A 26,314-nucleotide genomic window follows, 5' to 3' on the forward strand; every position below is an offset into this window, starting at 1 on the left:
GTTCAGGAACAGTTATTACCCCTCAACCATCAGGTCTCACACCACTAGGCTCAGGAACAGTTATTACCTCTCAACTGTCAGTCCCACACCAGGCTCAGGGACAGTTATTACCCCTCATCCATCAGGTCCCACACCACCAGGCTCAGGGACAGTTATTACCCCTCAACCATCAGATCCCACACCACCAGTTTCAGGAACAGTTATTACCCCTCAACCATCAGGTCCCACATCACCAGGTTCAGGAACAGTTATTACCCCTCAGCCATCAGGTCCCACACCACCAGGTTCAGGAACAGTTATTACCCCTCAGCCATCAGGTCCCACACCACCAGGTTCAGGAACAGTTATTACCCCTCAACCATCAGGTCCCACACCACCAGGTTCAGGAACAGTTATTACCACTCAACCATCAGGTCCCACACCACCAGGTTCAGGAACAGTTATTGCCCCTCAACCATCAGGTCCCACACCACCAGGTTCAGAACAGTTATTACCACTCAACCATCAGGTCCCACATCACCAGGTTCAGGAACAGTTATTACCCCTCAGCCATCAGGTCCCACACCACCAGGTTCAGGAACAGTTATTACCCTTAAAACATAAGGCTCCTGAACCAAAGGGGATAACTTCATTCAGCTTCAATCGCCCCATCATTGAAGTGTACCCACAACCAATGGGCTCACTTTCAAGGACTCCATCTCATGTTCTCGATGTGTATTGCTGATTTACGTATTTATTATCATCAGTGCTTTTTGTTTGCATTTGCAGAGTTTATTGTCTTTTGCACTCCGGTTGAACATCCAAGTTGATGTGATGTTTCATTGATCCTGTTATGGTTATTATGCTGTTAGGGAATTATTGAGTATGCCTGCAAGAAAATGAATCTCAGGGCTGTATAGGGTGTACTTGGATAATGAACTTTGAGTTTCCCGATTAGTGTCAAGTTCCTGGATATCAGCATCTCGGAGGATCTATTCTGGGTCCAACACTTTGATACAACCATGAGGAAGGTACTTTGTTAGGAGTTTGAGGAGACACTGGCAAATTTCTACAGATGTACTGTGGAGAGCATTCTGACTGGTTACATCACCGTCTGGTGTAGAGGGACCACTACACAGGATCAGGAAAAGATGCAGAAAGTTGTAAGCTCAGCCAGCTCCATCATCATGTACTAACCTCCCCACCACTGACGTCATCTTCAAGATGCCTCGAGAAGGCGGTATCCACCATTAAGGACCCTCACCATCCAGGACGTGTCCTATTCCCATTGCGATCATCAGCGAGGAGGTACGGGATGATTCGGGAACAGCTTCTTCCCATCTGTCATTCGATTTCTGAACGGTCCAAGAACCCAGCAATACCATCTCACCATTCCTTCCCAGTGTGCAAAGGGTTAATACCAGGGGGCAGAATTTTAAGGCGATTGGAGGAAAGTGTAGGGGGATGTCAGAGGTAGGTTTTTTGTTTACACAGAGGGTGGCAGGTGTCAGGAACGCCCTGCCTGGGGTGGTGGTAGAAGCAGATACAATAGAGATATTTAATAGACAGATGGATGATAGGAAAATGGAGGGTTATGAGGGAGGGAAGGGTTGGATTGGTCTTGGAGTGGGTTGAAGGGTCAGCACAACATTGTGGGCCAAAGGGCCTGTACTGTTCTAAGTTCTGTGTTATTTTTGTGATTTATTGTAGTTCTACACATGGCACAAAACAACAAATGTCACATCAGTGATAATAAACCCGATTCTGACTCTGAAATGGTCGATGCCATCTTGGTGGGTTGAAAGGCCTGTTCCTGTGTCTCCCCTGTGGTCACTTGCCATGTACCAGCCCACTGGGCAAAGATTGAGTTCATCTCTAAAAGTGGAGTGCGTGCTCCTTCCCCCCACCCACACTCTCCCTCCCAGGGTGGGTTGCTGAAAATGTATCACTGAAACTGTCATGTGCCTTTGCCTATCTGCACAAAGCAGGATTTCCCGGTAGCTAATCAGTTCAATTCCAATCCCCACTCCCATTCCAACATGTCCGTCCACGGCCTCCTCTCCTGCCACTATGAGGCCACTCTCAGGGTGGAGGAACAGCACCTCACATCCTGCCTGGGTAGCCTCCAACCTGATGGCATGAACATCGATTTCTCTAGCTTCCAGTAATTCCACCCCCCTTCCCTTCTTCAATCTCCCACTCTGGCCTTTTACCTCTTTTCACCTGCCTATCACCTCCCTCTGGTGCCCCTCCTCCTTCCCTTTCTCCCACGGTCCACTCTCCCCTCCCAGCAGATTCCTCCTTCTCCAGCCCTTTGCCTTTTCCACCTATCACCTCCCAGCTTCTTACTTCATCCCCACCCCACACCAACCTGATTTCACCCATCACCTTCCAACTCGACACACACAGTGCTGGAGGAACCCAGCAGGCCAGGCAGCATCGATGGAAAAGAGTACAGTCGACGTTTCGGGCCGAGACCCGTCATCAGGACTGGAGAAAGAAAGCTGAGTCAGAGATAGAAGATGGGGGGAGGGGAGGAAGAAACACAGGGTGAAACTAGGAAAGAGAGTCAATTGGTAAAGGGCCGGAGAAGGGGGGATCTGATAGGAGAGGACAGAAGGCCATGGGAGAAAGGGAAGGGAGAGGGGCACCAGAGGGAGGTGATGGGCAGGTTAGGAGATAAGATGAGAGAGAGGGAAATGGGAATGAGGAATGGTGAAGTGGGGGCAGTTCCTGGAAGTTCAGAAAATCGATGTTCATGCCATCAGGTTGGAGGCTGCCCAGATGCAATATAAGGTGTTGTCCCTCCAGCCTCATCCCGGCAGTGAAGGAGGCCGTGGGTAGACCTAATGGAATGGGAATGGGAAGTGGAACTAAAATGCGTGGCCACTGGGAGATCCTGCTTTTTCTGGCAGACGGACTGTAGGTGCTTGGCAAAGCGGTCTCCCAGTCTACGTCAGTTCTCACCGATATACAGTACAGGAGGCCACACCGGGAGCACCAAACACAGTAGACGACCCCAACAGGCTCGCAGGTGAAGTGTTGCCTCACTTGTTGAGGGCCCTGAATGGCAGTGAGGGAGGAGGTGTAATTGAGGGCCCTGAATGGCAGTGAGGGAGGAGGTGTAATTGAGGGCCCTGAATGGCAGTGAGGGAGGAGGTGTAGTTGAGGGCCCTGAGTGGTCGTGAGGGAGGAGGTGCAGGGGCAGGTGAAGCACTTGTTCCGCTTGCAAGGGTAAGAGCCAGGAGGGAGGGCAGCGGGGAGGGATGAATGGACAAGGGAGTCACGTAGAGAGCGATCCCTGCGGAAAGCAGAAAGTGGGGGAGAGGGAAAGATGTGCCTGGTGGTGGAAGTTACAGGAAATTGTGCTGGATGTGAAGGTTAGTGAAGCCCCAAGCTGAAATAGTATCACGCTAACCGCTATGCGACTGTGGCCTCCCCCGCCCCCCCCCCTCCCGATTCTTTGGTTCCTTTTTGCATTACATACTTATTTTTTATTGTAACTTATAGTAATTTTTAAATGTGCTGTTGCCTCAAAACAACAAATTTCACACCACGTCAGTGATAACGGACCTATATCTGACTCCGACTCCCCCCCCCCGCCAACACTTGGCCACAGTCCCTGCCCCCTTCCCTCCCCAGCGTGGTTCATTCGTACACATCGCTGTTCATAAATTTAAACCAGCCCTTCAAGGCAAGTTTGCAGAAGTCTGCTACACCCCCCATGAGACACAAACAACATCAGGGAGCTGAAGAGAAGTGTGGACTGGCAGTGATGGGCGGGGACAATGAGAGGCCCTAGTGGGAGATTTATTACATGCCAATTTTAACTTCTCACAGCTACCAGCTCTCCCTCGCAGAACACAAAACTGCTGGGGAACCTGCCTCTGTGTCTCCCTCACACAGCGTCCGGGCTTCATCGCAGACAGCAGGAAGCAGGAGAGACTGGAAACTCGAAGGGATTGAGAGGGAAAAGAGGGGAGAGACGGGTGGGCTGCACCGGAAAACAGGAATCCGACAGTGAAAGGAGGTGAATGGGCAGGTTGTACCACGCTGGTCATTCCAACACTCACTCACTCTCTCTCTCTCTCTCTCTCTCTCTCTCTTTCAATCTTTCTCTCAATCTTTCCCTCTTTCTCTATCTCTTTTTCTCTCTCTTTCCTTCTCCCTCTCCCCCTCTCTGTCTGTCTGTTTCTCTCCCTCTTTCCCTCTCTCTCATGCTCTCTCTTTCACTCTTTCTCTGTTTTGGTCTCCCTATTCATCTCGACCTCTCTCTCTTCCTGTCTGTCTCATTCTCCCCCCTCAATCTTTCTCTTACCATTGTCTATCTGCCTATCTGTCTTCCTCACTCTCACTCCTGTCTCCTTTTGTCTGTCTCACTCTCTCTCTCTTATACACTATTTCTCTGTCTTTCTCTCTATCTATCTTTGCCTAAAACTATTTACTCCTTGTTGTCCCTTCCCCTCTCTTTCTCCCCATCTTTCTCTCTCCATCTCTTCACCGTCTCTCCAACTGTGCATCATCCTCTTTCACCCCCTTTGCATCCTCACTCTCCCCCCTCTCTCCCTTCTCTCCCCTCCAACCATTCATTCTCTTTCTTCCCCTCTCTCTCCCCTCCTCCATCTACCACTCTCTCTCATTCTTCCCCCTCCTTCTCTCTAACCCTCTCCCTCTCTTCCCCTCTCTCTTTTCCCTCCCTTTGTCCATCTCTAGTCTCTCCAACATATTTTCTCCGTACATGCTCAGTCTGTCTCCTGTCTCAGTGTATCTCTCTCTGTTTCCTGTCTCAGTCCATCTCCCTCTTTCTCCTGTATCAGTCCATCTCCCTCTGTCTCCTGTCTCAGTCTATCTCCCTCTGTCTCCTGTCTCAGTCTATCTCCCTCTGTCTCCTGTCTCAGTCTATCTCTCTCTGTCTCCTGTCTCAGTCCATCTCCCTCTGTCTCCTGTCTCAGTCCATCTCCTTCTGTCTCCTGTCTCAGTCCATCGCCTTCTGTCTCCTGTCTCAGTCCATTTCTCTCTGTCTCCTGTCTCAGTCTATCTCCCTCTGACTCCTGTCTCAGTCTATCTCTCTCTCTGTCTCCTGTCTCAGTCCATCTGTCTCCTGTCTCAATCCATCTCCCTCTGTCTCCTGTCTCAGTCTATCTCTCTCTGTCTCCTGTCTCAGTCCATCTCCCTCTGTCTCCTGTCTCAGTCCATCTCCCTCTTTCTCCTGTCTCAGTCCATCTCCCTCTGTCTCCTGTCTCAGTCTATCTCCCTCTGTCTCCTGTCTCAGTCTATCTCCCTCTGACTCCTGTCTCAGTCTATCTCTCTCTGTCTCCTGTCTCAGTCCATCTCCCTCTGTCTCCTGTCTCAGTCCATCTCCTTCTGTCTCCTGTCTCAGTCCATCGCCTTCTGTCTCCTGTCTCAGTCCATTTCTCTCTGTCTCCTGTCTCAGTCTATCTCCCTCTGACTCCTGTCTCAGTCTATCTCTCTCTCTGTCTCCTGTCTCAGTCTATCTCCTTCCTCTGTCTCCTGTCTCAGTCTATCTCCCTCTGTCTAGAGTCTCAGTCTATATCCCTCCTCTGTCTCCTGTTTAAGTCTATCTGCCTCTGTCTCCTGTCTCAGTCTATCTCTCTCTGTCTCCTGTCTGTCCATCTCTCTCTGCCTCCTGTCTCAGTCCATCTCCCTCTGTCTCCTGTCTCAGTCTCTCTCCCTCTGTCTCCTGTCTCAGTCTATCTCCCTCCTCTGTCTCCTGTCTCAGTCTATCTCCCTCTGTCTCCTGTCTCAGTCCATCTCCCTCTGTCTCCTGTCTCAGTCCATCTCTCTCTCTCTCAGTCCATCTCCCTCTGTCTCCTGTCTCAGTCCATCTCCCTCTGCCTCCTGTCTCAGTCCATCTCTACTCTTTCTCCTGTCTCAGTCCATCTCCCTCTGTCTCCTGTCTCAGTCTATCTCCCTCCTCTGTCTCCTGTCACAGTCTATCTCTCTCTGTCTCCTGTCTCAGTCTATTTCTCTCTGTCTCCTGTCTCAGTCTATCTCCCTCTGTCTCCTGTCTCAGTCCATCTCTCTCTGTCTCCTGTCTCAGTCTATCTCCCTCCTCTGTCTCCTGTCTCAGTCCATCTCTCTCTGTCTCCTGTCTCAGTCCATCTCCCTCTGTCTCCTGTCTCAGTCCATCTCTCTCTGTCTCCTGTCTCAATCTATCTCCCTCTGTCTCCTGACTCAGTCTATCTCTCTCTGTCTCCTGTCTCAGTCCATCTCTCTCTGTCTCCTGTCTCAGTTCATCTCTCTCTTTCTCCTGTCTCAGTCCATCTCCCCATCTCCCTCTGTCTCCTGTCTCAGTCTATCTCCCTCTGTCTCCTGTCTCAGTCTATCTCCCTCTGACTCCTGTCTCAGTCTATCTCCCTCCTCTGTCTCCTGTCTCAGTCCATCTCCCTCTGTCTCCTGTCTCAGTCCATCTCTCTCTGTCTCCTGTCTCAGTCCATCTCTCTCTGTCTTCTGTCTCAGTCTATCTCCCTCTGTCTCCTGTCTCAGTCTATGTCCCTACTCTGTCTCCTGTCTCAGTCTATCTCCCCCCTCTGTCTCCTGTCTCAGTCCATCTCCCTCTGTCTCCTGTCTCAGTCCATCTCCCTCTGTCTCCTGTCTCAGTCTATCTCACTCTGTCTCCTGTCTCAGTCTATCTCCCTCCTCTGTCTCCTGTCTCAGTCTATCTCCCTCTGTCTCCTGTCTCAGTCTATCTCCCTCTGTCTCCTGTCTCAGTCCATCTCTCTCTGTCTCCTGTCTCAGTCCATCTCCCTCCTCTGTCTCCTGTCTCAGTCCATCTCCCTCTGTCTCCTGTCTCAGTCCATCTCTCTCTGTCTCCTGTCTCAGTCCATCTCTCTCTGTCTTCTGTCTCAGTCTATCTCCCTCTGTCTCCTGTCTCAGTCTATGTCCCTACTCTGTCTCCTGTCTCAGTCTATCTCTCTCTGTCTCCTGTCTCAGTCTATCTCCCCCCTCTGTCTCCTGTCTCAGTCCATCTCCCTCTGTCTCCTGTCTCAGTCTATCTCACTCTGTCTCCTGTCTCAGTCTATCTCCCTCCTCTGTCTCCTGTCTCAGTCTATCTCCCTCTGTCTCCTGTCTCAGTCTATCTCCCTCTGTCTCCTGTCTCAGTCCATCTCTCTCTGTCTCCTGTCTCAGTCCATCTCCCTCCTCTGTCTCCTGTCTCAGTCCATCTCCCTCTGTCTTCTGTCTCAATCCATCTCTCTCTGTCTCCTGTCTCAGTCCATCTCCCTCAGTCTCCTGTCTCAGTCCATCTCCCTCTGTCTCCTGTCTCAGTCCATCTCCCTCTGTCTCCTGTCTCAGTCCATCTCCCTCTGTCTCCTGTCTCAGTCCATCTCTCTCTGTCTCCTGTCTCAGTCCATCTCCCTCTGTCTCCTGTCTCAGTCCATCTCTCTCTGTCTCCTGTCTCAGTCCATCTCCCTCTGTCTCCTGTCTCAGTCCATCTCCCTCTGTCTCCTGTCTCAGTCCATCTCCCTCTGTCTCCTGTCTCAGTCTATCTCTCTCTGTCTCCTGTCTCAGTCCATCTCTCTCTGTCTCCTGTCTCAGACGATCTCCCTTTCCCTCCTGTCTCAGTCTATCTCCCTCTGTCTAGAGTCTCAGTCTATCTCCCTCCTCTGTCTCCTGTCTCAGTCCATCTCCCTCTGTCTTCTGTCTCAGTCCATCTCTCCCTGTCTCCTGTCTCAGTCCATCTCCCTCTGTCTCCTGTCTCAGTCCATCTCCCTCTGTTTCCTGTCTCAGTCTATCTCCCTCCTGTCTCCTGTCTCAGTCTCTCTCCCTCTGTCTCCTGTCTCAGTCTATCTCCCTCCTCTGTCTCCTGTCTCAGTCCATCTCCCTCTGTCTCCTGTCTCAGTCTATCTCCCTCTGTCTTCTGTCTCATTCCATCTCTCTCTCTCTCAGTCCATCTCCCTCTGTCTCCTGTCTCAGTCCATCTCTCTCTGTCTTCTGTCTCAGTCCATCTCCCTCTGTCTCCTGTCTCAGTCCATCTCCCTCTGCCTCCTGTCTCAGTCCATCTCCCTCTGTCTCCTGTCTCAGTCTATCTCCCTCCTCTGTTTCCTGTTTAAGTCTATCTGCCTCTGTCTCCTGTCTCAGTCTATCTCTCCGTCTCCTGTCTCAGTCCATCTCCCTCTGTCTCCTGTCTCAGTTCATTTCTCTCTGTCTCCTGTCTCAGTCCATCTCTCTCTGTGTCCTGTCTCAGTCCATCTCTCTCTGTCTCCTGTCTCAGTCCATCTCTCTCTGTGTCCTGTCTCAGTCCATCTCCCCATCTCCCTCTGTCTCCTGTCTCAGTCCATCTCCCTCTGTCTCCTGTCTCAGTCTATCTCCCTCTGTCTCCTGTCTCAGTCTATCTTCCTCTGACTCCTGTCTCAGTCTATCTCTCTCTCTGTTTCCTGTCTCAGTCTATCTCCCTCCTCTGTCTCCTGTTTCAGTCCATCTGTCTCCTGTCTCAGTCCATCTCCCTCTGTCTCTTGTCTCAGTCTATCTCCCTCCTCTGTCTCAGTCTATCTCCCTCTGTCTCCTGTCTCAGTCTATCTCCTTCCTCTGTCTCCTGTCTCAGTCTATCTCCCTCTGTCTAGAGTCTCAGTCTATATCCCTCCTCTGTCTCCTGTTTAAGTCTATCTGCCTCTGTCTCCTGTCTCAGTTTATCTCTCTCTGTCTCCGTCTGTCCATCTCTCTCTGCCTCCTGTCTCAGTCCATCTCCCTCTGTCTCCTGTCTCAGTCTATCTCCCTCCTCTGTCTCCTGTCTCAGTCTATCTCTGTCTGTCTCCTGTCTCAGTCTATCTCTCTCTGTCTCCTGCCTCAGTCCATCTCTCCCTGTCTCCTGTCTCAGTCTATCTCTCTCTGTCATGTGTCTCAGTCCTTCTCTCTCTGTCTCCTGTCTCAATCTATCTCCCTCTGTCTCCTGTCTCAGTCCATCTCCCTCTGTCTCCTGTCAGTCTATCTCTCTCTGTCTCCTGTCTCAGTCTATCTCTCTCTGTCTCCCGTCTCAGTCCATCTCCCTCTGTCTCCTGTCTCTGTCTATCTCCCTCCACCCTCCATCAGACTCAGAATCAGAATCAGCTTATTATCACTGATATATATTATGAAATATGTCGAAGATTTCCGGACATCAAAATCTTTGATAGTTAGAATTAAATGAATAAATAATGTGAAATTGGTATTAAGGCAGATTTCATTGTCTGTTATGAAATCCACTGTCAGAGGGGACGAAACTGTTTCTAAAATATAGAATGTGTTTCTTCAGGCTCCTGCACCTCCTCCCTGTTGTGGGAATGAGAAGAGAGATTATCCCAGATAGTGAAGGACTTGCTCTATCGCTCGGCTTTCTTTCTTACTCATGGTGTCCCTGATCCAATCTGTTTAAAGGGACAGTGTTGAGCGAGATTTATTTGTGTCTGACCCCGGGAGTGTGTGATGGGACGGTGAGGAGGGAGTTTCACTCTGCGTCTGACCCTGGGAGTGTGTGATGGGACAGTGTGGAGGGAGCTTCACTTTGTGTCTGACCCCGGGAGTGTGTGATGGGAGGGTGTAGATGGAGCTTCACTCAGTGTCTGACCCCAGGAGTGTGTGATGGGATGGTGTGGAGGGAGATTCACTCTGTGTCTGACCCCGGGAGTGTGTGATGGGACGATGTGGTGGGAGCTTCACTCTGTGTCTGACCCCGGGAGTGTGTGTGGGACAGTGCAAAGGGAGCTTCACTCTGTGTCTGACCCCAGGAGTGTGTGATGGGACGGTGTGGAGGGAGCTTCACTCTGTGTCTGACCCTGGGACTGTGTGATGGGATGGTGTGGAGGGAGCTTCACTCTGTGTCTGACCCTGGAAGTGTGTGATGGGATGGTGAGGAGGGAGATTCCCTCTGTGTCTGACCCCGGGAGTGTGTGATGGGACGGTGAGGAGGGAGTTTCACTCTGCGTCTGACCCTGGGAGTGTGTGATGGGACAGTGTGGAGGGAGCTTCACCCTCTGTCTGACTCCGGGACGGAGCTTCACTCTGTGTCTGACCCTGGGAATGTGTGATGGGAGGGTGAGGAGGGAGCTTCACTCTGTGTCTGACCCCGGGAGTGTGTGATGGGAGGGTGTAGATGGAGCTTCACTCAGTGTCTGACCCCAGGAGTGTGTGATGGGATGGTATGGAGGGAGATTCACTCTGTGTCTGACCCCAGGAGTGTGTGATGGGACAGTGTGGAGGGAGCTTCACTCAGTGTCTGACCCTGGGAGTGTGTGATGGGATGGTGTGGAGGGAGATTCACTCTGTGTCTGACCCCAGGAGTGTGTGATGGGACAGTGTGGAGGGAGCTTCACTCAGTGTCTGACCCTGGGAGTGTGTGATGGGACGGTGTGGAGGAAGCTTCACTCTGTGTCTGACCCCGGGAGTGTGTGATGGGACAGTGTGGAGGGAGCTTCACTCAGTGTCTGACCCTGGGAGTGTGTGATGGGATGGTGTGGAGGGAGATTCACTCTGTGTCTGACCCCAGGAGTGTGTGATGGGACAGTGTGGAGGGAGCTTCACTCAGTGTCTGACCCTGGGAGTGTGTGATGGGATGGTGAGGAGGGAGATTCACTCTGTGTCTGACCCCGGGAGTGTGTGATGGGACAGTGTGGAGGGAGCTTCACTCAGTGTCTGACCCTGGGAGTGTGTGATGGGACAGTGTAGAGGGAGTTTCACCCTGTGTCTGACCCTGGGAGTGTGTGATGGGACGGTGTGGAGGGAGCTTCACTCTGTGTCTGACCCCGGGAGTGTGTGATGGGACGGTGTGGAGGGAGCTTCACTCTGTGTCTGACCCCGGGAGTGTGTGATGGGACAGTGTGGAGGGAGCTCACTGGCTCAGAGCAATGCCGCGAAGTTCCAGATGGATAGCAACCAAGAAAGGTGTGAAGTGATTCACTTTGGAAGGTGAATTTGAAGGCGGAATACAGGACTCTCAGCAGTGTGGAGGAACAGTGGGATCTTGGGGTCCACGTCCACAGATCCCTCACTGAGCAAGTTGATGGGGGTGGAGAATGTGCACGGTGTGCTGGTCTTCATTATTTGGGGCATTGAGTTCAAGAACCACGCGGTAATGTTGCAGCTCTATAAAACCCTGGTTAGACCACACTTAGAATACTGTGTTCAGTTCTGGTCACCTCATTACAGGAAGGATGTGGAAGCTTTAGAGAGGGTGCAGAGGAGATTCACCAGGATGCTGCCTGGATTAAAGAGCAGGTCTTATGTAGATACGTTGAGTGGACTAGGGCTTTTCTCTGTGGACTGGAGGAAGGATGAGAGGAGATTTGATCGAGGTGTACAAGGTGATAAGAGGTGTAGATCGAGAGGACAGGCAGAGACATTTTCCCAGGATGGAAATGGCTAACAAGAGGAGGCATAAAGCATTTTGCATGTGTTGCTTTGAACTTCCAGCATCTGCAGACCTTCTCATGTTTAGAAATGTTGAGGTAAAATTCAGAGTCTTAGCCCAAAATGTTGACAATTTATTCATTTCCATTGATACTGCCCGACCTGCTGAGTTCCTCCACCATTTTATGTGTGTAATTTTAAAGTGTTTGGAGGAAAGTTAGGGGAGGCGGGGTGGATGTCAGAGGTAGGGTTTTTTTGCACGGAGAGTGGTGAGTCTGTGGAACACACTGCCAGGGGTAGTGGTAGAGGCAGATACATTAGGGACATTTAAGAGATTCTTAAATAGGATGATAGAAAAATGGAAGTCATTTTGGGAGGGAAGGGTTTGAGTAGGCTAAAGAGTTGGCACAAACTGGTGGGCAGAAGGGTGTACTGTCCTGTGGTGTTCTATGTTCTATGAATTTCGTGACTGAGTGACAGGTGGGCAGAGACAATCACTCTTTCCTCTCTTTTCACTCGTAGGCTGAATTCAGAGTAACCTTCATTCCTGGCTGTGAATCCACCACTGAAGACAATCAACGGATATTTGTGGAATAAGTATCCTAGGCTTTCTCCTACCAGACGGAATCCCTGAAGAACCAGACCTTTGGGCTGGACGTTGACCTTTAACCTTGTTGGAGATACGGGGAGACCTGATTCGAAGGTTTTGACTGTGGCAACAAGTTATTTTCTAGCCAGAGGCCACCTTTGGCTCAACGAATCGTCTCAAACTCCAGCGTCAACCAGCTTTCCTGTCCTTGTCGTCAGGGTTGTCCAAGCAGGAAGGCAAGGATTGGCCATGTCTTGGCAGGCTTGCTCTCTCTGGAGTTGGGTGGGAGCAAGGGCCCTGGCGTGTCTCCTCCTGGCCTTCTGCTCAGGCCTAGCCGCTGCCGCCGAGCTGCCAGGCTTCCCCCTCGGATTCTCAGTCCCGGGCAAGAGCAATTGTAAGCCCATCCCGCATACCATGACGCTGTGCCACGGCGTGGGATACAGCGAGATGAGGCTCCCCAACCTCCTGGGGCACGACACCATGAAGGAGGTGGTGCAGCAGGCCGCCTCCTGGGTGCCCCTCCTCAGCAAGCACTGCCACCCGGACACCCGCAAGTTCCTCTGCTCGCTCTTCGCCCCGGTGTGCCTCAGCGAGCTCCAGGAGGCCGTCCGGCCGTGTCACTCGCTCTGCCGCGATGTGAGGGACAGCTGTGCCCCCGTCATGTTGGCGTTCGGCTTCCCCTGGCCTGAGATGCTGGACTGTCACCGCTTCCCGGTGGGTAACGATCTCTGCATCCCGTCCGCCGACTCGGAGGAGGAAAGCGTCCAGCAGGAAGGTCAGGCTGATGTTACTTAGAGTCATAGAGCACAGATCAGGCCCTTTGGTCCGTCTAGTCTGTGCTAACTGTTATTCTGTGTCTTTTCATCCACCACACCCAGACCAGAGCCCTGCTTACCCGCCCCCCCGCCCCATACAGCTACTTATCCAAATTTCGATTAAATCCAACACTTGTGCTGGCAACTCGATCCACACTCACAACTTTGAGTGATGAAGTTCGCCCTCATGTCCCCCTGAAGCATTTCACCTTTCACTGAAATTTACCCTATCCACACCCCTCATAATTTTGTATACCTCTATCAAATCTCGTCTCATTCTCCTGTGCTCCGGAGAATAACGTCCTAAACTTTTCAACCTTTCCCCGAAACTCAGGTCCTCAAGCCCCGGCAACACCTTTGTAAATTTCTCTGTACTTCCACTCGGCAACCCCACGGAGCCAAAACACCAGCTGTATCTCTCTCTCTCTCCCAACCGTCACTTATTCCCTGAAATTCTAGTTTCTAGTTTCTGTTCAGGTTTAAATTTTATATCCTAACTCCCTCGCCGCCTTCTTCCAGTCCTGATGAAGGGTCTCAGCCCAAAATGCTGACTGTTTAACTCCCTTCCATAATAGTTGCTGCCTGATCTGCACAGTTCCTCCAGCATTTTGTGTGTGCCCCTAGTCCCCCCCTGCCAACCCCACATTTTCTTTCCCTTATCCTTCTGGGCCCAGTACCCCTTTCCCCTCCCCTCCCCTCCCCCGCACTCACGACCTTGCCCATTGACCATATCACCTCCCTCTGCTTCCCCTCCATCTTCCTGTTCTCCCACGGGCCACTCTCTTCTCCTAGCAGATTCCTTCTTCTTCAGCCCTTTACCTCTTCCACCAATCACCTCCCAGCTTCTTACATTGCTCCCACTCTCTCCCTCCCTCGCCCACATTTCCTCCTCGCCTGCATTCACCCATCACTCAGCAGCTAGTTCTCCCCTTCTCCATCCTTTCATTCTGGCCCCTGACCGCTTTCTTTCCAGTCCTGATGAAGGGTGTCAGCCCGAAACTTCAACTGTTTATTCCCCTCCGTAGATGCTGCCTGACCTGCGGAGTTCCTCCAGTATTTCTGTGTGTTGTTCAGAAGGTATACAGAACACTGAACAGAGAACAGTCCAGCACAGTACAGGCCCTTCGGCCCACAATGTTGTGCCGACCTTTTAACCCTCTCTCAGCTCACCCTAACCCTTTCCTCCATCATAGCCCTCCATGTTCCTATCATTCATTGGCCTATCTAAGAGTTTCTTAATTGTCCTTGATGTATCTGCCTCAAATATTTTTTTTGAAGCTGTTGCATTGGGAGACTAATCCATCAAATCTGCTAGCTTGCCTCTGATTGCTGGATTGGTGGTTGAGCTGTCCGATTATTCTGCACAAGAGTAGTGGAAAGTTGGGTTCCATTTGTGAGTTTAACGGAGGATTCGGCTGGTCTCCACTCCTGGAGGCCCGACTAGGATAGGATAGGATAGCACGTTGGGTCCCGGCCCGAGCTGCTCAGGGGAGACACGGTAGTGTCGCGGTTAGCATAACGCTGTCACAGCACCAGCTGTAAGATTGGGCGTTCGATTGCTACGGCAGCCTGGGAGGATCTGCACATTCTCCCCGTGACCAGGTGGATCTCCTCCGGGTGATCTGGTCTCCTCCCACGCTCGAAAGCTGCACTGGTTAGGGTTAGCGAGCTGTAGACTTGTTACGTGGAAGCATGGCAGCACTTCAGGGCTGCCCTCAGCACGTTGGGACTGTGTTGGTCGTTTCACTCTATGCTTCGATGTGCATGTGACAAGTAAAGCTAATCTTTGAATCCTGAAAAACAAGTAGCTAGACAGGGCTCTGGGCAGTGCTGTGAGCAAATTTGCACTGCAGCTGAACACAATCCGCAAATGATGACATTGCACAGCGCCACTAATTGGCGGTGAAACCCTTCAGGGACACCCTGAGACTGAAACACAGCATTCCTTCAAATTCCAGCGACGCCAGTCGCTGAGGCTCCGTTTAGCTGCTGGCAAAAGGCAGGGCTTAGATTACAGGGCAAGAAAGCCAGAGGATGAAAAATCAATTCCGAAAACCCAAGTGAATTTAGGATTTTTAAAAAAAGCTAAAAATACAGTCTCAATAAAACTGTGCTCTGAGCTGCCAAATTTTTGTAAAATCCCCAGGAGCCCTTCAGAGAAGGAAACTTGTGGTTGTTGCCTGGAATGGCCCCACACAGCTTCTCTGTAGTTTAAATTCAATTTTAACCGTAACCACGAGTACAGTCAAATGAAACAGCTTTCCTCTGGGACCGAGGTGCAAAGCACAGAGTCTCAGAGATGTCCCTGTGACCCAGTGCGACACCACGTACGTGACCCAGGCTGTCAGTGGGTCGGTGGGGTGGGGAATGAGGGCGCCGGCATTTACAACACATCCCTAACTGTCCTCAGGAAGGTGGGGGTGAGGCCCTGGGGACAGGGCTCCAGGAATGAGGCCCACTGATGTTTCACCTCAGTAGCATAGTGGTTAGCACAACGCTATCACAGCTCGGGGTGCCAGAGTTCAGAGTTCAATCCCAACATGGTCTGTAAGGAGTTGGTATGTGTGCGTGGGTCCCTCTGGGTGCTCCACATTCCAAGGACCGACCATTTAGTGGGTTAATTGGTTATTGTAAATTGCCCTGTGGTTAGGTTGGGGTTAAATCAATGGGTTGCTCGGTGGCTGGGCTTGGTGGGCCGGGAGTTGGGGGGGGGGGGTGCCTGTTCCACACTCTAAATAAAATCAAATTAGGGGCTGGGAGGGGAACCTGCGGGTGTTGGTGTTCCCCTAGGCCAGGGGTCCCCGACCTTTTTTGCACCGCGGACCGGTTTAATATTGACAATATTCTTGCGGACCGACTGACCGGGGCGGGGGGGTGTGGGGGGTGGTGTTGTTCAAGTAGGGTTGAACTCACCTCAACATGTCTTTTACAGTTAGGGTTGCCAACGTTCTCACTCCCAAATAAGGGACAAAAGTAGCAGTCAAATCCCGGGACACTTTACCCCAGGAAAGACTACCATGACCATGAAGCCTTGCGCGGGCACCTGTGTGCGCATACACGTACCTGCCGATTTTTTCCCCCACAAATCGGTTTTGCCTTCATCTTCCTGACTATACTGTACATACATTATTTCTACTTTATATAGGCTGTGTATTTATCATACCATTCCCGCTTTTACTATATGTTAGTGTTATTTTCAGTTTTATGTGTTATTTGGTATGATTTGTTAGGTTATTGTTTGGGTCTGGGAACGCTCAAAAATTTTTCCCATATAAATTAATGGTAATTGCTACTTCGCTTCACGCCATTTTGGCCCGAAAGGTTTCACAGGAACGCTCTACCTTAGCGGGGGAAATATGGGACAAACCAATTTAGCCCAATATACGGGATGTCCGGGCTAATACGGGACAGTTGGCAACCCTATGTTCAAGTTCAACAGTGCGTGACAGGGAATGAGGAAAGGTGCAGCTGACTCATATCGTTTCCTCGCGGCCCGGTAGCACATGCTTTGCGGCCCGGTACCGGTCTGTGGCCCGGAGGTTGGGGACCGCTGCCCTAGCCCACTATCCTCCTCCTCCTTCCTTCGGTAGGGTGACCAGTGAAAGGCCAAGACAGAGTGGATATGGAGAAGATGTTTCCTATAGTCGGGGAGTCTAGGAACAGAGGGCACAACCTCAGACTAGAGGGGTGTCCAGTTAGAACAGAGACGAGGAGGAATTTGTTTAGCCAGAGGGTGATGTATCTGTGGATTTCTTTACCAGAGAAGGCAGTGGAGACCAAGTCATTGGGCACATTTAAAGTGAAGGTTGATAGATTCTTGATTAGTCAGGGTGTCAAAGATTACAGGGAGAATGTGGTTGAGAGGGATAATATTTATTTATTTGTTATTTTGAATTACAGCACAGTACGGGCCCTTTCTGCCTAATCAGCTTTGCTGCTGAATTACAGCCACGTGACCCATAATGTACCATGAAACTCTGGTTAAACCACACATGGAGAACTGTGTTCGGTTCTGATTGCCTCATTATAGGAAGGATGTGGAAGCTTTAGAGAGGGTGCAGAGGAGATTTGCCAGGATGCTGCCTGAATTGGAGAGTGTGTCCTACGAGGAGAGGTTGTACAAGTGGGGGCTTTTCTCTCTGGAGTGAAGGAGGATGAGAAGTGACTTGATAGAGCTGTACAAGATGATAAAAGACATGGATTAAGAGGACAGCCAGAAATTTTTTTCCAGGGCAAAAATAGCTAATCTGAGGATGCATAATTTTAAGGTGATTGGAAGAAAGTATCAGGAGGATGTCAGAGGTAGTTTTTTTTTGCGCAGAAAGTGGTGGGTGCATAGAATAGACTGTCAGGGCTGGTGGCCGAGGGACATTAGGAACATTTAAGAAACTCTTAGATAGGCTCGTGGATGAAAGAAAAATGGAGGGTTATGTGGGAGAGAAGGGTTAGGTTGATCTTAGAGTAGGCTAATGGGTCAGCACAACATTGTGGGCCGAAGGGCCTGTACTGTACTGTGCTGCTCCATGTTGCCAAAGATTCCTTGCTGTTTGACCACACAGACAGGATTTTTAAATGACTGTGGACTTGGGTGATTCCTAATTGATTACATTGTTGGTAATCTTTTACATTTCAGAATCAAAGATCTGCGATCCCTGTAAATCAGAGGGAGAGGTCGAGGGAGACATTCTAGCGAATTACTGCAAAACTGACTTTGGTAAGATTCAGAAACGTATTGTTGGGGATTTCCATGTGGGAACTGCTGTGGAAAGCTACCAATGTAAGCTAAACTTTATGAAGTTAAATCAGCGTGGTTTCTAAGGAGATATATCAGATAGATGCAAACAACAGGAATTCTGCAGATGCTGGAAATTCAAGCAACACACATCAAAGTTACTCTTCCTTCAGTTAGTCCTGACGAAGGGTCTCGGCCTGAAACGTCGACTGTACCTCTTCCTAGAGATGCTGCCTGGCCTGCTGCGTTCACCAGCAACTTTGATGTGTGTTGCTTATATCAAATAGATGATAGGCAGGCTAGTCCATCACAGGTAAAACCTCCCCTCCATTGAGCACATCTACATGGAGCACTCAACAAGAAAACGGCATCCATCATCAAGTATGGATCCAGGCCATGCTCTCTTCTCACTGCTGCCATTGGGCAGGAGGTACAGGAGCCCCAGGACCCACACCACCAGGTTCAGCAACAGTTATTGCTCCTCAACCATCAGGTCCCACACCACCAGGTTCAGGGACAGTTATTACCCCTCAACCATCAGGTCCCACACCACCAGGTTCAGGAACAGTTATTACCCCTCAACCATCAGGTCCCACACCACCAGGTTCAGTAACAGTTATTACCCCTCAACCATCAGGTCCCACACCACCAGGTTCAGGAACAGTTATTACCCCTCAACCATCAGGTCCCACACCACCAGCTTCAGGAACAGTTCTTACCCCTCAACCATCAGGTCCCACACCACCAGGTTCAGGAACAGTTATTACCCCTCAACCATCAGGTCCCACACCGCCAAGTTCAGGAACAGTTATTACCCCTCAACCATCAGGTCCCACACCGCCAGGTTCAGGAACAGTTATTGCCCCTCAACCATCAGGTCCCACACCACCAGGTTCAGGAACAGTTATTGCCCCTCAACCATCAGGTCCCACACCACCAGGTTCAGGAACAGTTCTTACCCCTCAACCATCAGGTCCCACACCACCAGGTTCAGGAACAGTTATTGCCCCTCAACCATCAGGTCCCACACCACCAGGTGGATAATCCAGGTGGATCCGTGTGGATAACTTCACTCACTCGAACACTGAACTGATTCCACAACCCATGGATTCACTTTCAAGGACTGTACAGCTCGCGATCTGAGTTTTTATTTAATTATCTATCTGGCTATGGTTTATTTGTTTGTTTTTTCAGATTTTTATTTCACATTTACACATTTTTTTTTCTTCTTTTGCGCGTTGGTTGTTAGTGAATAGTTTCCCACTGTATTTGTTTGTCCTAGTGTGAATGCCTGCGAGGGGAGTCGATGGTGACATAGAGATGCTTTGATAATAAATCTGCTTTCAACTTGCAGCACTGTGAGTGGCTTCCACGAGGAAGCAGTGGGGGGTTAACAGGAGGAACTCCGGACCTTAGAGTTCAGGTCCTCGGGGCAATACATTGGTGACATAATCCTGCAGCCTCACGTCTCCAGAGACCCAGGCTCGATCCGGCCCTCCAGTACTGTCTGTGTGGAGTCTGCACGTTTGCTCTGTGACCATGTGGGTTCGCTCCAGTGCACCAGTTCCCTCCCGTATCCCAAAGACCTGCAGGTCAGTGGGTTAAATAACTGCCGGAAATTGCTCCCCCCCGCCACCCCAGTGGATGGGTGGAGGACAGGAGAGTAACAAGCGTTTCGTATAGAATGGATCATAGTTAGTGAACAGAGAAACAGGCCCTCCTGTCCATCTCATCCATCCCTGCCTTTGTGCCTTCTTGAGCTCGCCCCTGCATTGGGCCCACATCCCCCTGAACCAGGGGTTCCCAATCTTCGTATGTCACAGACAAATGTCATTAACCGACGGGTCTGTGAACTCCAGACTGGGAACCCCTGCCCTTTCCTATCAATGTACCTGTCCAAGTGTTTATAAAATGGTGTAATCATACCCACATCGGGCAGCTCGTTCCACACACCCACCACACTCCATGTGGAAAAGCTTGCCCCTTTCAAATCTTTCCCCTCTGCCCTCTGGTTTTAGACCCCCCTCCCCTGGGGAAAAGACTGTTACCATCCACCTTATCTATGCCTGTCACAATTAAACCACTTCCACAAGATCACCCCTCATTCTCCTACGCTCCGAGGAATGACAACCCTGCCTCTCCAGCCTGTCCCTATCATTCAGGCCCTCGAGTCCTGGCAACGTCCTTGGGCGCACAGCACTGCAGTGGTCAGCACAACACGTTACAGTACCAGTGACCCGGGTTCAATTCCCATCGCACAGTACTGCAGTGGTCAGCACAACACGTTACAGTACCAGTGACCCGGGTTCAATTCCCATCGCACAGTACTGCAGTGGTCAGCACAACACGTTACAGTACCAGTGACCCGGGTTCAATTCCCATCGCACAGTACTGCAGTGGTCAGCACAACACGTTACAGTACCAGTGACCCGGGTTCAATTCCCATCGCACAGTACTGCAGTGGTCAGCACAACACGTTACAGTACCAGTGACCCGGGTTCAATTCCCATCGCACAGTAGTGTAGTGGTCAGCACAACACGTTACAGTACCAGTGACCCGGGTTCAATTCCCATCGCACAGTACTGCAGTGGTCAGCACAACACGTTACAGTACCAGTGACCCGGGTTCAATTCCCATCGCACAGCACTGCAGTGGTCAGCACAACACGTTACAGTACCAGTGACCCGGGTTCAATTCCCATCGCACAGCACTGCAGTGGTCAGCACAACACGTTACAGTACCAGTGACCCGGGTTCAGTTCCCATCGCACAGCACTGCAGTGGTCAGCACAACACGTTACAGTACCAGTGACCCGGGTTCAATTCCCATCGCACAGTACTGCAGTGGTCAGCACAACACGTTACAGTACCAGTGACCCGGGTTCAATTCCCATCGCACAGTACTGCAGTGGTCAGCACAACACGTTACAGTACCAGTGACCCGGGTTCAATTCCCATCGCACGGTAGTGTAGTGATCAGCACAACACGTTACAGTACCAGTGACCCGGGTTCAATTCCCATCGCACAGTACTGCAGTGGTCAGCACAACACGTTACAGTACCAGTGACCCGGGTTCAATTCCCATCGCACAGCACTGCAGTGGTCAGCACAACACGTTACAGTACCAGTGACCCGGGTTCAATTCCCATCGCACGGTAGAGCAGTGGTTAGCACAACGTTTTACAGTACCAGTGACCCGGGTTCGATTCCTGTTGCTGTCTGTGAGGGGTTTGTACGTCCTCCCCATGACCACGTGGGTTTCCTCTGGGCACTCTGGGTTTCTCCCACAGTCCAAAGGCATTCCGGTGCGAGGTAAATTGGTCATTGTGAACTGTCTTGTGATTAGGCGAGGGTTAAATTGGGGGTTGCTGGAGAGTGTGGCAGGAAAAGCCGGAGGAGGCCTGTTCCACGCTGTATCTCAATAAATCAATAAATATTTTCCCCATTTTTTTCAGTTTAACCATGACTTTTGTATAACATGGTGACCAAAGCTATGCATAGTACTCTGTGCTTCCTACAGATGACTGATACACTGTAACATAATCTCCCAACTCTTATACCCAATGTCCCGGCAGATGAAGGCCAACAAGCTGAAAACCTTGTGGATGCCCCTTTCAACAAACTCCGCATTTGTACCCCCCAGTGCCTCTATTCCATTACACACCTCTAGTGCCCTACCAGAGGTATGATGTCCCATGCTGGCTTGACTTTCCCAACTGCCTGACCTCACACTTATCAGTAATTGAAATCCATTTGCCTATTTCCCTAACTAATCAAGATCCTTCTCCATAGATGCTGCCTGACCTGCTGAGTTCCTCCTGCATTTTGTGTGTTGCTTTTGGATTTTCAGCCACTTCTGCAGTGTTTCACAAGATTTGGCCCAGTCCGTCATGGGTAAAGCCCTCCCAACCATTGAGCACATCTACATGAAACGCTATCATAGGAAAGCAGCATCCATCATCAGAGATCCTCACCACCCAGGCCATGCTCTCTGCTGGCTGCTGCCATCACGTAGAAGGTACAGGAGCCTCAGGACTCGCACCATCAGGTTCAAGAACAGTTACTACCCCTCAACCATCAGGCTCTTCAGCAAAAGAGGATAATTACACTCGTCTATTGAGATGTTACCACAGCCAATGATCTCACTTTAAGGACTTTTTATCCTGTTATTTCATGCCCTCAACATTTATCGCTATTTACTTAGATCTGCACTTGCACGGTTTTTTGTTCATTGATTCTGTTACAATCACTATTTGTTGAAAAGAATCTCAGGGTTGTATGTGGTGACATGTATGTACTCTGGTAATTAATTTTTTTCTTTATTTTACAGCACCACACACCAAAGTTGCTGGTGAACTCAGGCTGAAGGAACAACACCTTATATTCCGTCTGGGTAGCCTCCAACCTGATGGCATGAACATCGACTTCTCTAACTTCCGCTAAGGCCCCACCTCCCCCTCGTACTCCATCTGTTACTTATTTTTATGCACACATTCTTTCTCTCACTCTCCTTTTTCTCCCTCTGTCTCTCTGCACATACCTCTTGCTCATCCTCTGGGTCCCCCCCCCCTTGTCTTTCTTCCCGGACCTCCTGTCCCATGATCCTCTCATATCCCTTTTGCCTATCACCTGTCCAGCTCTTGGCTCCATCCCTCCCCCTCCTGTCTTCTCCTATCATTTTGGATCTCCCCCTCCCCCTCCAACTTTCCCTTACTCACTCTTCCTCCAGTTAGTCCTGACGAAGGGTCTCGGCCTGAAACGTCAACTGCACCTCTTCCTACAGATGCTGCCTGGCCTGCTGCATTTACCAGCAACTTTTATGTGTGGTCCTGAGAAATTTGTTCTTTTGCGACAGCAGTGCAGTGTAATACATGAAATTACAGTAAGTTACAATAAAAATGTAAGGAAAAAACAAGTAAGTTGTGCAAAGACTAAAAAATTAGTGAGGTAGTGTTGATGGGTTCACGGTCTGTTCAGAAATCTGATGGCGGTTTCTAAAACAGTGGGTGTGTGTCTTCAGGCTCCCGTACCTCCTCCCTGACGGTAGGAATGAAAAGAGGGCACGTCCTGGGTGATGGGGGTCTGTAGTGACGGATGCTGCCTTTCTGAGGCATCGCCTTTGGGAGATCTCCTCAATTCTAGGGAGGCCGGTACCCACGATGGAGTTGTCCAAGTTTACAACTTCCTGCAGCTTTTTCCACGCCCCCATCCCACTCCCAGCACCAGACGGTAACACAACCGCTTAGAATGCTCTGCACAGTACAGCTACAGAAATTTATGAGTGTCTTTGGTGACATCAAATCATCACAAACTCCTAATGAAGTATAGTTGTAGTGCCTTCTTTGTAATTACATCGATATGTTGGACCCAGGAACTTGAAGCTGTTCATCCTTTCTACTCCTGAAGTAAATTCAGAGGCGCAGGGGAGAGGGAAACGTTTAACTGACCTTTGCTCTGTTTCTCCCTTCCTTTCCCCTCCCGGTCAACCCTGTGACCCATCCCAGTGCTGAAGGTGAAAGTCAAGGACATCATCTACCTCAATGGAGACGCCAGGATTGTCCTGGAGCCCCGGAGCAGAGCGCTGGTGGCTCCCGAGTCCATGGATCTGAGCGAGGAGCTGTGGCTGGCGGGGGGCTCGGCTTGTACCTGTGACGTCCTGCGGGATCGCACCGCTTCCTACCTGGTGATGGGGCAGATGCAGGGGGAGGGCAGGCGGATGGTCACTCTGGTCCGGCACTGGCAGGGCAGCAAGCGGGACCTGCGGAGGATGGCGAGGGGCTTCAAGAAAGTCCGCTGCTACCCGGGCGACAGGAACTAAGGAAGGAAACCCCTGTATGCGTCTGTTATCAGTCAGCCATGGCTTTGAGAGTTCACACTCTGAACCGCCAACCCAGCCTCCCCTTACCTCCATCAAATACACCGAGAGTTCCATCCCCAACAACTCCGGCCCAGTCCAGAACATCCAAACCTGTACCCTTCCCACAGTGTGACCCTCCCTCAGTACCACCCCTCCCACAGAGTGACCCTCCTTCAGTACCGCCCCTCCCACAGTGTGACCCTCCCTCAGTACCACCCCTCCCACAGAGTGACCCTCCCTCAGTATCACCCCTCCCACAGTGTGACCCTCCCTCAGTACCACCCCTCCCACAGTGTGACCCTCCCTCAGTACCACCCCTCCCACAGTGTGACCCTCCCACAGAGTGACCCTCCCTCAGTACCACCCCTCCCCACAGTGTGACCCTCCCTCAGTACCACCCCTCCCACAGAGTGACCCTCCCTCAGTATCACCCCCCCCACAGTGTGACCCTCCCTCAGTACCACCCCTCCCACAGTGTGACCCTCCCAGTACCACCCCTCCCACAGTGTGACCCTCCCTCAGTACCACCCCTCCCCACAGTGTGACCCTCCCAGTACCACCCCTCCCACAGTGTGACCCTCCCTCAGTACCACCCCTCCCACAGTGTGACCCTCCCTCAGTACCAACCCTCCCACAGTGTGACCCTCTCTCAGTACCACCCCTCCCACAATGTGACCCTCCCTCGGTACCACCCCCCAACAGTGTGACCCTCCCTCAGTACCACTCCTCCCACAGTGTGACTCTCCCTCAGTACCACCCCTCCCACAGTGTGACCCTCCCAGTACCACCCCTCCCACAGTGTGACCCTCCCTCAGTACCACCCGTCCCACAGTGTGACCCTCCCTCGGTACCACCCCCCAACAGTGTGACCCTCCCTCAGTACCACTCCTCCCACAGTGTGACTCTCCCTCAGTACCACCCCTCCCACAGTGTGACCCTCCCAGTACCACCCCTCCCACAGTGTGACCCTCCCAGTACCACCCCTCCCACAGTGTGACCCTCCCTCAGTACCACCCTTCCCACGGTGTGACCCTCCCCTGGTGACCACTTGGAGATACTGTCCAGCTTGGGGTTTTTTTGCATTTCAACACTTAACCAATGTTGTCAGTGACCGTACACTCCTCTGAGAGCTGGTGTCGTGAAACCCTTGCTCTGCCCTAACTTTGCGGACGTATCCGCTGGGAATCCCGTCTGTAACCCCCGCAAGATCAAGTTCAGCTTTGTTGTCATCTGACTGTACGTATGTAGAACCAAACGAAACACATTCCTCCAGACCATGGTGCACCCACAAAACATTTATCACCCGCAACACGTAAAACAAAATATTTCCATCAATAATAAAATATAATTCAAAATGTATGTAGTTAGCAGCACAGGTAAAGAGTGACGCTGTCCTAGGAGGGGTGTTGACAAGACCTCTGTTGTGGCAGGGTATTCTTTCTTCTCATAGTCTAGGGACAGGTGTTAACCCTCATTGCTGAGATCTCCGAGACTGTCTGTACCCACAGTGCCTGAACGTATGGCTCGCAAGCGTCTGATCTGAGGTTTACAGTGATGGGAGAATAAAACCAGGGTGAATCATTCTCACCGGAAGCTCCTGTGGTATCCAAATAAGTCTTTGTAAATTAGACTGTACCAGCGAAATATAAAAAAATAGCCGTAGATTCCTGTTGCATTGTGACGTGTACCACGAATCAGCAAATTGTAAATTTATCCAAAAATAAACTCTCTTTTCGTAGCCTGTTGTATGTTATGCAGTACGGTTGGTAAAGACATTGTGATATGCGACATAGAATATGGGACATTTACCAGGCCATCTCCAGTATTAGTATTTGGGCGTTACAATCGCACCGCAGTTTGTGTTATACGTTACAGTCCCCCGCGACCACGGTTCAATTTCCGCTGCTGGCTGTAAGGAGTTTGTACATTCTCCCCGTGACTGCGTGGGTTTCCTCCGGGTGCTCTGGTTTCCTCCCACAGTGCAAAGGCGTACGAGTCAGTAGGTAATTGGTCACAGGGGTGTAATTGGGTGGCGTGGCCTCGTTGGAACAACATTGTGTGTCAAGGGGCCTGTTACCGAAATGTATCTCTAAATAAAAACCATTGAGTACAGAACCAAGCACAGCACAGGCTCTTTGGCCCTCAGAGTTGTTCCGACCTTCTAACCTAGTCTAAAATCAATCTAACCCTCTCCTCCTAAATAGCCCTCCACATTTATTTCATCCACGTGTCTCTCTACAAGTCTCTGAAAAGTCCCTAATATATCTGCCTTGACCACCATCACTGTCAGCATGTTCCAAGCAATCACCACTCTCTGTGTAAAAAAACTCCCACTGACATCCCCCACAATCTTTCCTCCATTCACTTTAGAGTTATAGCCCCTCGTATTAGCCATTTATACTCTGCAAAAAGTCTCTGACTGTCCACACTATCTATGCCTCTATCATCCTACACACCTCAATTTAGTCACCTTTCATTCTCCTTCAGTCCACAGAGAAAAAAAACCCTAGCTAGCTCCTCCTCTCCTCATAAAACATGCCCTCTAATCCAGGCAGCATCCTGGTAAATCTCCTCTGCATCCTCTAATCCAGGCAGCATCCTGGTAAATCTCCTCTGCACCCTCTCTAATCCAGGCAGCATCCTGGTAAATCTCCTCTGCACCCTCTCTAATCCAGGCAGCATCCTGGTAAATCTCTGCACCCTCTCTAATCCAGGCAGCATCCTGGTACATCTCCTCTGCAGCCTCTCTAATCCAGGCAGCATCCTGGTAAATCTCCTCTGCACCCTCTCTAATCCAGGCAGCATCCTGGTGAATCTCCTCTGCAGCCTCTCTAATCCAGGCAGCATCCTGGTAAATCTCCTCTGCACCCTCTCTAATCCAGGCAGCATCCTGGTAAATCTCCTCTGCACCCTCTTTAATCCAGGCAGCATCCTGGTAAATCTCCTCAGCACCCTCTCAAAAATTTATCCTGCACTTTAGTATAATTGTAATAAATCTAAA

General features: G+C 50.8%; 1 protein-coding gene across 2 annotated transcripts; it reads left to right on the forward strand.

Moving 5' to 3' along the window:
* Window positions 1-1,222: 1,222 nt before the first annotated feature.
* Window positions 1,223-25,032, forward strand: LOC140199966 (secreted frizzled-related protein 2-like). Of its 2 annotated transcripts, none has more exons than XM_072262497.1 (4): window positions 1,223-1,287; window positions 11,842-12,683; window positions 17,357-17,437; window positions 22,961-25,032. In XM_072262497.1, exons 2-4 carry the CDS (start codon window positions 12,158-12,160, stop codon window positions 23,272-23,274), a joined length of 921 nt encoding a protein of 306 aa, XP_072118598.1. In that variant the 5' UTR covers window positions 1,223-1,287; window positions 11,842-12,157; the 3' UTR covers window positions 23,275-25,032. The 2 variants fall into 2 exon arrangements, with proteins under 2 accessions (XP_072118598.1, XP_072118597.1); XM_072262496.1 differs by lacking the exon at window positions 1,223-1,287 and adding an exon at window positions 3,794-4,009.
* Window positions 25,033-26,314: the final 1,282 nt, after the last annotated feature.

This window comes from Mobula birostris, chromosome 7 (assembly GCF_030028105.1).
Source record: "Mobula birostris isolate sMobBir1 chromosome 7, sMobBir1.hap1, whole genome shotgun sequence".
NCBI classification, from domain to species: domain Eukaryota; kingdom Metazoa; phylum Chordata; class Chondrichthyes; order Myliobatiformes; family Myliobatidae; genus Mobula; species Mobula birostris.

Coding starts and splice junctions, on each gene's coding strand:
- LOC140199966 (XM_072262497.1), top strand. CDS start 12,158: ATGTCTTGGCAGGCTTGCTCTCTCTGGAGTTGGGTGGGAGCAAGGGCC. Junction 12,684..17,356: donor GGAAAGCGTCCAGCAGGAAG/GTCAGGCTGATG, acceptor TTTACATTTCAG/AATCAAAGATCTGCGATCCC. Junction 17,438..22,960: donor TTACTGCAAAACTGACTTTG/GTAAGATTCAGA, acceptor GACCCATCCCAG/TGCTGAAGGTGAAAGTCAAG.